General features: G+C 36.1%; 1 protein-coding gene and 1 long non-coding RNA gene across 2 annotated transcripts; one reads left to right on the top strand and one right to left on the bottom strand.

Annotated features, from left to right (window-relative positions):
- The first annotated feature begins 2,100 nt into the window (after positions 1–2,100).
- On the top strand, positions 2,101–2,871 carry LOC148674819 (uncharacterized). Its single transcript, XR_015935402.1, has 2 exons — positions 2,101–2,330; positions 2,811–2,871. It is a non-coding gene; the product is annotated as an uncharacterized LOC148674819 (long non-coding RNA).
- A 1,262-nt stretch (positions 2,872–4,133) lies between these two features.
- nenf (neudesin neurotrophic factor) lies at positions 4,134–10,121 on the bottom strand. The gene is made up of 4 exons (XM_088625492.1): positions 9,862–10,121; positions 9,117–9,177; positions 6,623–6,726; positions 4,134–5,714 (listed from the first exon to the last, which is right to left on the bottom strand). Exons 1-4 carry the CDS (start codon positions 10,012–10,014, stop codon positions 5,538–5,540), a joined length of 495 nt encoding a protein of 164 aa, XP_088481618.1. The 5' UTR covers positions 10,015–10,121; the 3' UTR covers positions 4,134–5,537.

Below are 10,121 nucleotides of genomic sequence, written 5' to 3'. Positions count from 1 at the left end.
AGACATGCTAGCAGGGTAATTGGCTTCTGTAAAAATCGGCCGTTGTGTGCATGTTTGTGTCGTTGAGTATGATATATTGATATCTATCTAGGCAGTAACCTGCATTGCACCAGTTGCTCTGGTTAATGTATCTCTGCGACCCTGTACTGGATAAGGGTATTAGAAACTGGAAGGGCGGAATACATGTTCTTTTGCTTAAACTCTTTTTAAGAGGAGGAGACATACCTGTGTAAGAAATACCTGCTGTAAAAGAAATATACTGGAGGTACCAAAAACAATCCTTAAGCATTAGGGGGAAGGAATGAATCTTATTGATAGCCCATTTGTGAAAGATTGCCCCTTTTTAGTAGTGTGGCAAGGGGTCTCCACATGAGCCGTAACCGTATCTTTCCCGGATAGCAGTGGCAAGAACCTCTCTCGGTCGATTCCGGTTGGCCGGGTACGCTCATTAACCGTCTTCTTAGTTACCGGCGTCCCAACTCGGGAAAACGACCGAGGCTGCTACCAACTTTATCCGGCTACAAGTCCTCGCTGATTCGTAGTGCTTAACGAAATCTTTATCTCTGAACTGTCCTTTTAAATACTCAAGCTTATTAAACCGTGAATGTCCGCGAAAAGGACAACCTCTGACTGCCCAGAAACTGCTTTTATTGGGAGCTAAAGTCTTCTGGTGCAGCCAATTTAGTGATTTCCCCGTGAGAATCCGAAGACGTTGGTTCTCCTAAATGAGATGACCCCGCCCCTGGGGAAGTCACCCGTGTTTCCAACCCCTGCTTTGCTACACTATGATACTGTATACAAACACCAAATAGATAGCACCCTAGGAACTGAACGCAGGGCTTCAGCACTGCATGCTGTTGCACCACCGCACTGCTCACATACAGTACACGTCTCAACAAATCATTACTTTGTGGTTAAGAAAAAAAAGAACTTACTCAGTGATGAGTGCTTCCCCTCTTCTGCGTCCTTGATTTTGCTCCGTTTTGTTTTGGTTTAATCTGACACGTGTTCAAATTTTCTCAGTGCTTTCAGTGACACAACACTAAATAATATCAATTCTGAAAAGTTGGCAACCATTTTATTGTTCATAATATACATAATTGTTACGTCCTGTACAAACGTTGCAACGAACCAACGTGTAGAGCACAATCTTGTTTATAAATGAAGTACAGTATATATGCAATAAGAGGTATTAAAAACAAAAAATGAATATTTGAAACTAGCATTTCTTGAGATTTGAATAACTCAGTGTTTATTAAAAATGTACAGTGGAATGTGATAATGTGCTAAAACAAAACGTGTGATCGTTTTAAAAGGTACTTCATAACTGTAAGACAATAATCTTCTTTTTGTTACTTGATTTCATAACCTCCATAGCCCTCTACTCAAGCTTCTCTTCTCTGTCCTGAGCTATAATTATGGACAAGTGCAATCATTTGGTCTACAATGTCCTCACATCTGAGTTTTGTCATTTTAGCTGGTAAAACTACTCAATGGACTGTTTACCACTAGAAGATGCAACTAGTATTAAAAAAACTATTTACACCTATACTAATTGATTAATTATATTCTGCCTTTCTTGAGATTTCTACTTGCTTCCCAAAACCCTGAAAGATTAAGTGATTTGTGCAGTGAAGCTATTTTTTCACTTTTACATTTGAAAATGTAACTGGATCACATGTCAGGAATTAGTCACAGCCATGTGCTTCTTCTACTGAATATAGTGCTTAGTTGAAAACTTGAATCTTGAAATCACCAAAATTTTGCACAGGATTTATTATTTCAATAAACAATAAACAAACTTTCTAATCCCAATATTACATAAATGTTTGTTTCCCAACAACTCAGTTAAAATACAAGTGGAGAGTTTTCTAAAGATTTTAATAAGTCTACCTAAAACACATATCGTGTTACATATAGCATTACAATATGTATGATTCATAATCAGTGCCTATAAAAAGCCAACAATCCTTTAAAAATATTCACTTTTTTGTTGCCTAGAAACAAAATAGAATAGAAATGAAAAGTTTTTTATCTACACATCCATTCTAGAATCTTTTAGAAAATGTCAGCAAAAAAGCAGAAACAGGGACTGACATTCACCTTTCAGCATGACACCAAGCTAAAGCACACAGCAGAGAAAGCAACACTGGAGCAGATTAAGAACAAAAAGGTAAATGTCCTTGTGGGGCCCAGTCAAGACCCCAATGTAAATCCAATCAAAAGTTTGTACCATGACTTGAAAACGGTTGTCCATCAACACATCCCCAGGAGCTTGACAGACTCGAACAGTCCTGTAAAGAACAGCAGTCAATCACCGCCAAATATAGGTATGTATAGTTGGTAGAGACCCAACAGACTTACAACTATAAGTGCTATCAAAGATGGCTAAACTGAGTATTAACTCAGGGGACTGGAGATTTATACAATTATGGTATTTCAGTTTGGGATTTTAAATATAGTTTTCCCAATTGTAATGGAAAGTTACAGACAAAAAGTGTTTTATCCTAAAAATGTTGTTTACGGACAGAGCTGTGCTGCAGAAGCAGCTGGATACTTAGAACAAAGTGTGATAGCACCCAACTCATCAAGGGCACGGGATGTTTTAATAATGTTTATCTCTGTTGCTTGAAGAAGGGAGTATGAGAAACTATTTGAATAACTGCTCTTCTTTGCTTAAAGCGAAAACCCATAAGAAATGGAAAATGACTGCTTCGCCTGTCCTTGAAGTGTTGCATCAGCTTATGAAAAGATATAAAACAAGGGCTCTCCCTGCTTGCTTTTGAATCAGCTTTCACTTCTCTGGACAGACGGGTGATGGCTTTTTCCCATATTGCAACATGAATAAAGACCTTACTGAGTGAATGAGAACACCTCTCCTGGCTCTTCTTAGATAAAATTCTACGACACCATTGAAATCTTTTTTCCCCTTAAAGGTGAGGAGTTAAAAGGTTTAAGGGGGAGTAGACTCTGTATATAGTAGATATATGCATACAGTATATCTAAGCATAATAGCACCCAGGGAAACACCAGAGACAGCTGCTGTTGCAGAATGACTAATGATGATGAACAGCAGATTATCACGAAGGTCAGGAGGAGTCTTTCAGCTCTTTGAGGTCTATTTTTCTATTGTCCTATAACCTGGGTGATGCAGCACAGCGTCAGAGAAATATCCAATCCGATTCAAAAATTTCTCAAATGGCCTTAAAAGTTGTCTCAAATGTTGGAAGACATTCAGTCTTTGACTTTTAAATTTTCAATATTCAGTCTGCTTAACCTATCAGCATTAAAAAACAGAATGTAACATGACACACCATGATTTGATCATTTGGTCTATAATCATCTGCTCTGACACTTCTTTGTATATTTCTTAAATTTTGAAACAAATTACAACTAAATACAAACCAAAACTTAGACATAAGGATATTCAATTAAAACAGAATAGTGTCAATATGAAACAAAGGAATAACATAACTTACACTAATTACACTTTTATTTTTTAGTCTTCCTTGGAGATTATGGAGTCTTTAGTTTTAATGACATTATTGTATTGTTTTCAATTACACATATGGGAAGGTTAAATCATTTGAAACAAAAAAGTTTCACTAATAGGTGTTAGTATTAGCCTGTAACAGATGTCATTTAGAGTAGTAAGTGTAGACTGTATTCAATGTAAGAAAGTATGGAATTTACTATGGTTATACCATTGTCAAACTAGTGAACATTATATTTTAGCAGTGAGGACAGAAAAATATTGGTTAAGAAATGTTTTAACCTTTTAAAATCCTTCAAACAACTTTCATGCGTTACAATAGATTCTTCTGATTCATGTTCAGATTACATTTTTGCAGCATGTAAAGGGCATCTATTACCTTGAAACAAAAGTCTTATTTTCAAAATAAAGGCTTCTTAAATTGAATTAAGCATGACTGGATCATCCGTTTTCCTTGTGACTCGGCAAGAAAATTTTCCAATTTATCAAGTCTTAAAAATCTACAATTTGTTCACCTAAAAGTAAACACTGCAAATGAATTGTACTAGCTTTCATATAAGGCATATATCACAGAAATCCAACACTACAGGGAAATGATTTGATTAGTAAACTTATTTCTGATAATTACAGTAAGTAACGGTTTGTTCCACTTTGTTATTAATTTATTTTCACATAACCACAGAAAGGGTTACAGATTTTCCATAAACAAGACTACAATCATCAGCATGAGGTAGGATCTTTCACACTAATAAAAACTTAAAAACAGTGAAAAGCCAGTCAGACAGATGGACTAAGGCATCACTGTGCTATGATTTTACATAGAAACTCCTTGATTAACCTTCAGGGCGCTAAAGATAATGATACATTCTTGAACAGTAATGTTCAGAGTATGTGCTATTCTTTTACAAAATTCTGCAGCTTTTTACCAATGAAAAAAAACATTGATGCCCCCCCAAAAAAAAACTATACTACAAAATCAATTTCTTAGCACAATGGCAGTCATATTTTAACTTTTTTTAACAGACTTCTCAAAGCACCTCTAACAAATTACCCCAGTGCAAAAATTAATCTAAGAATAATTAGGATAATGTGAATTACCATTTTAATTAAGTAAGAACCATCAGAAGATCAGATTGTACGGAACCAGAGTAGAAATTAGCTAGGAAACACAAATGGGGTTAAAACATCTACTTTTACAATTTAAGCCTTGGGATTTTGATGGCAAAGTAGTCCCAACCCTTAACATCCGATTTGAATGATGGCATGTTCTACAGCACAGTATCCTCATTCACTATACTGGGCTTAGGTTACATTGGTTTGACATTTTGGAGCATAGAAAAGAACACCACCTATTGGTCAATCAATGTAACAACATGGTTTTCTTAGGAAGTCCTCCCCTCTCTATCCTTACTGATCAGGTTTCTTACCTTCCTAGAGGTGAAGGGAGACAATGTGTCAATAACTAGTAGTTGTTAATCAGAAACAAGCATTTTAAATAAAATAATAGCATAAGGAAGGTTACAAATTAGAAGGTGCCATTAGGTACATTTTGCTTCCTTGGTTTCCAGTAGATAAACGCTCCAAGGATCTCAACCAGCCACTTCCTGAAAGAACCCAGAGTATCCATTTCAACAACATGGCTGACTAGCACATTCCTGACTCTGACAAATTTTAGTATCTCCTGGGTCTCAGTTCTAAATCACTTCCCCGTAGTTTTGCCTTCTCCTATTGCTGGTCCAAAGTTTTATTTAGCTATTTTTTTAAAGCAACGAAAGAGTGATCCGAAACATTGTGTACACTCAGATATGAATATACTGGAAAATACTATTTTCTGAAGAAAGAAACGATGTAAAGGACAGAGTCTTAAAAAGTAAAATTTGTTCTTAACCTAGCACCATTATGAATAAGAGTCTCCATCAGTGAATGGCGGTACAGCAAAAGTATATTACTAGAAGAGTAACTAGTAGCTAGTCAGGACATGCACAGCAAATAATACAAAAGAATAGAAAAGTGAATAAAAAGAGGTCAACGCCTCTTCTTTTTTTCAAAATTCATCTTTGATCTTGAAATTTGGCTGATCTTCCGGCCTGAAGTCCTTATTTGGGCTGCCATCTTCATTGAGAATGCGTCTGGCTGTGTAGCCCACAATTGGGTACTTAGCTTTGTACACGTCCTGAAAAATGCTTTCAAGTGACTGCAGCTGTTCTTCTGTGAGCCCAGCCTGTCATAATAAATAAGACATAAGAAATCATCAGAGTTATTGAAAGAGCTGCAGGTTACAATTCAGAGATCTCTGGGTCCACCTTACTCATTAGGTTGGTGGAAACTAACCGATTCCAAAATCCTATAGAGTGCAAGCTTTTGTTTCTGTGTTAGGAGATGCTGTATTTGTCTATGTTGGTCCTGGCAGGAATTACTTTTGTTAAGGAACAAAAGTGCTCTAAAAACTCAAGTTAATTTCTCCCATAAGCCTGCAATAGTTGTGCATTAACAATAAATTAAATTTTAACACAATAAATAATACATAATATGTAATAAATGCATACAAATAAATACATAATACATTGTACAGTATGTTAACTGGAACATACAAATAGATTGAAGCATCATTACTTGAAAAATAACCTTAAACTGAGATCTAAGAACTGAAGGGATAGATATTTCTCATCTTTTGCAAATTAGTACTCTCATTTGGCTGAAAGAATTGAATTGGTTTCGCAAAAAGGGGGGCAACTTAAGGCAATAAAAGGCTTGAAAACTGAAGTTTGCAATTCTGAAATAAGAAATTTATTAGAGAGGAAATGCAACACTATTCTTACATTTGATGCAAAAGCAACCTTATTGCATTGTAAACAATCTTTAGTCCAAGGAAACCTTGTGACTATATTCATATGAAATATTTTCCTGAAACCACACTCTCATTTACATTGATGATTATTTTATGGTAAATCACACCTAGAAGAAAAACTCTAGCAGGACTTATATTTTTGGAGGACTTGCAGTGCCTTAGACCATGCCTGAACTGCCGGTTTGGATGAGAGCAAATGAATTGAATTCAATGTGATGTATGTCTCGTTTATCTTGCATGAGACTTGTGGGCCTCAACAGATGTCAGATACCAAGACGTACAGTGTCATAAGTGAGGTCCTCTGGATCAAGAGACATTTTGGCCACAGCTTTTGTGCAGTCCTTCCCAGTCAAGGCATTATAAGGTGCACCTTTTCCATAGAATTCTATAAGAACAAGAAAGTGGAATGCAGGAATTAAACTCTTTATCATGGTAGCAACGATATCTTACTCACCCAACACAACAGTAGGCAAACATTTATACCACATACTGACCTATAAACCAAACCACTTTATAGCTTAAAATTCTTAAGAACCCCAGTGCTAGGGGACTTCCTGACTAAAGAACTAAAGATCCTTGCCGATCCTTCCCACCCTGTCAAACCTCTGCTTACTTTCCTCCCCTCTGGTTAGCGGCTTAGGCGTATCAAGACAAGGACTGCTAGGTTTCATAACACCACCTACCCGGAGGCTGTGAGATCATATGAGCTCACCAAACCAAATACCATGTAACTAGTTATGGCAATAAAGTATTAAACTGGAACCGACTTTCATTCAGGTGGGTGCTGCACATTGGTGGTGGTGGAGGGGAGTCCCCATGACCTGTAAAGCGCTTTGAGTGGAGTGTCCAGAAAAGCGCTATATAAGTGTGAGCAATTATTATTATTATTATTATTATTATTATTATTATTAAAGTGAACAGAAACCTTTTTTACATCTTACTGCATGTCATATGCACTCACTCACTGCACTCACATTTTGAGTAGACGTTTTTGTGCAAAATGTGAAAATGCAAATGCTATTCAACTTACTAACTTTTTCTAAAAACTAAAGTGGCCTAATTCATACTGCAGATTTTCTTTGCTGATCAACTAAGAAAACATGAAACATGAGGGTTTCAATTTTTTATACAGTACACAATGAGATGAAAACAAGAATACATTAAATCCATTAGAACTGGCAACCTACAAGTAGTGGAGAAAGTAATATAAAATAACTACATAATCACTATGTGCAATGAGTGTGACATTTACACATCATGGAATACAGTCTACCCACATCTGGAATTATCTAGGAGCTATAGAGGACCATTCTCCTACAAAAAAAAAATGCTGGATAGGTTTAGATCTGGAGACCAAGATCCCCATGACATGGATAATATCAGAGTCATGCTCATCACACACCCTGTCATGTGTGACCACACATGCTCTTTAGATGTGGGCATTGTCATCCCCTCCTGGCAAGTAGAAATGCTGCAAGAAAGGGGGTGAGGATGATCACTCATTATCGTTAAGACAATTTGTCCTATTACATTACAGATGCACAAAAACATGTTACTGTTGGAACCAGTGCTCAAGGCTTTTACAGGACTTGTTGTCCCCAATATACCCAGGTGTTTCCATTTTTTGTCCACTACCTGTGGTAAGTGTCTAAATAGCTTCAAGGAAGCAAGATTTTCCAGGCTTAAGAAAAATAAATGTTGCATGACTTTTTAGAAGTAGTCTTCTTTAGAAGAGTAATAATAATAATAATAATAATAATAATAATAATAATAATAATAATAATAATAATAATTGCTTACACTTATATAGCGCTTTTCTGGACACTCCACTCAAAGCGCTTTACAGGTAATGGGGTCTCCCCTCCACCACCACCAATGTGCAGCATCCACCTGGATGATGCGACGGCAGCCATAGTGCGCCAGAACGCTCACCACACATCAGCTATTAGTGGGGAGGAGAGCAGAGAGTAATGAAGCCAATTCATAGATTAGCATAGGGATCCCTACTTGGGACCAGTGCTTTTCTAAAATTACATCAAATATTTGTATTCTGTCATAGTCCATTGAATTATTCACGTTTGCAAAGGATACAAAACTAGCAGGACATGAAACTGCTGAGAAGCAATATTGAAATTTTCACAACTTTCAAAAGAAACACTGAGCTTCCCTAACTGGCTTCCAAAGAAAAAATTATTGATATTTTCCAGTTCTAGGCAATGTGTAATTAAACCTAATAAAAGGCAAATCAAATACAATGTCATATGGTTAAAAGTGTAGACTTTATTTAGACATTATGTTAAAATTGTGCAATAGACTGATAACACCTAACTTACAATATTACTATGCAATTTGGTTACCGTATTTTAAAAAGATATTGGTCTTTTTGTAATCAGTTGAAATAAAAACTAATCCCTGTACTTACTGACTCACTCTGTTCTGAATCCTTTAATCTTGAACACAGAAGACTATAAATTGGATTGTATTCAGAGTCTTCAAAAGCAGTGGCAAGGTCAATCCAATAGTTTTTCAGAAACAGTAGAAGATGCAAATGAAAACTTCACGTGAATGCTCATAAAACTGAGAGCAGGAGGCACTGTTTTAAACAGAGGGTTTTATGTACGAAAAAGGTCTAAAACATACTTAGAAATGAATTAAATTAATTGAGTTTCTTGGATATTTGAAATACTAGCAGCCAAAGAACAAAATACGTCAAATGGCTTATTTCCATTTGTAACTTTCCTTATGAAAAATGAATGTAGAATATTTTTAATTTACCTTTTCCTGTAGAAACATCAAACACCACTCCTTTCACTGCCATGTAAATAGGATAGTCTTCCTGTAAAAAGAACACTAGTCCTTCAGTGGGCTGGGTGTTATATAGACCAACTATTCCAAATAAAACTGAATGCATCTTGCAAGTGTCTTTCTTAAAATATGCAACAAAGTTTAGCAACCAGTCTAAGCCATCTTACTTCTTTTGCAACACAAACCACAGGTTATACTGGAAAGTGATTTACGTAGCTCTCCTTTTCATTAAATTGAACTGACCTCTTTCAAACAATGTTCCCTGTTAAGATTTCTGATACATTTCCTTTACCAGGAAACACGGATATCATTTAAGCAGACATAAAGTAAATTAGTAGTCATTTCATTATTTCTAAGATTTCTTAGATGTGTACTACTTTTAAATTTGTTGTTAAAATAAGTAACCTGTGTTTCTGAAAATCTGTTATTATTACGTTGTATTAAACTATGTTCTGTTCTAAAGATTCTCGCAGTCCAATGCTAAAATACTGCCTTTTCCTAAGTAGCGTGAAACTGCTTTTTGTACATTAGCAGAGAATAATGATTTAACAAGTTAACTGATCAAACATATCCCAACTCACAGACTTTTTTCATTTTGTATTTCCGTATACCTAACACAAAAACAACACCTTACTGCATACCATGCCCAAGCCATGAGTGTCTGTATGTCTTTGAAAATACGTGCTGCAACAAGCACTAACTCACTGCAACTTACCTGTTGTCCATTGTAATTTGCCAAGTCTTCGTCTGTGAATAACCTAACTGGCTTGGTCTCTGCAGGTTTGTGTTTCAACTTTAAATCTTCCGAGAAGCCCCAATTTACAATCGCTAAAAAAATAAAAATTAGGCAAATATGGACAGCCGGCATTTTCTCAAGATATTAAAGCTTCAAGTTAAAAAAGCAGCAGCAATACTTCCGTCTCCTATACAGCCATCTGGCGCAGCTGTTGTTGTAGTAGTAATAGTAGTAGCAAG

The sequence above is a fragment of the Lepisosteus platostomus genome, chromosome 3 (genome assembly GCF_059453375.1).
Source record: "Lepisosteus platostomus isolate fLepPlt1 chromosome 3, fLepPlt1.hap1, whole genome shotgun sequence".
In the NCBI taxonomy this organism is placed as follows: Eukaryota; Metazoa; Chordata; class Actinopteri; order Semionotiformes; family Lepisosteidae; genus Lepisosteus; species Lepisosteus platostomus.
Note: the sequence above shows the minus strand (reverse complement) of the source record. Positions and strands in the feature narration are given on the sequence as shown.

Excerpts from the sequence above, each read along its gene's own strand:
- nenf (XM_088625492.1), bottom strand. The coding sequence starts at position 10,014 with ATGCCGGCTGTCCATATTTGCCTAATTTTTATTTTTTTAGCGATTGTA. Across the intron at positions 9,178-9,861 it reads CAAATTACAATGGACAACAG|GAAGACTATCCTATTTACAT; the intron begins GTAAGTTGCAGT and ends TTCTTTTTACAG. Across the intron at positions 6,727-9,116 it reads TGATGTTTCTACAGGAAAAG|AATTCTATGGAAAAGGTGCA; the intron begins GTAAATTAAAAA and ends TTGTTCTTATAG.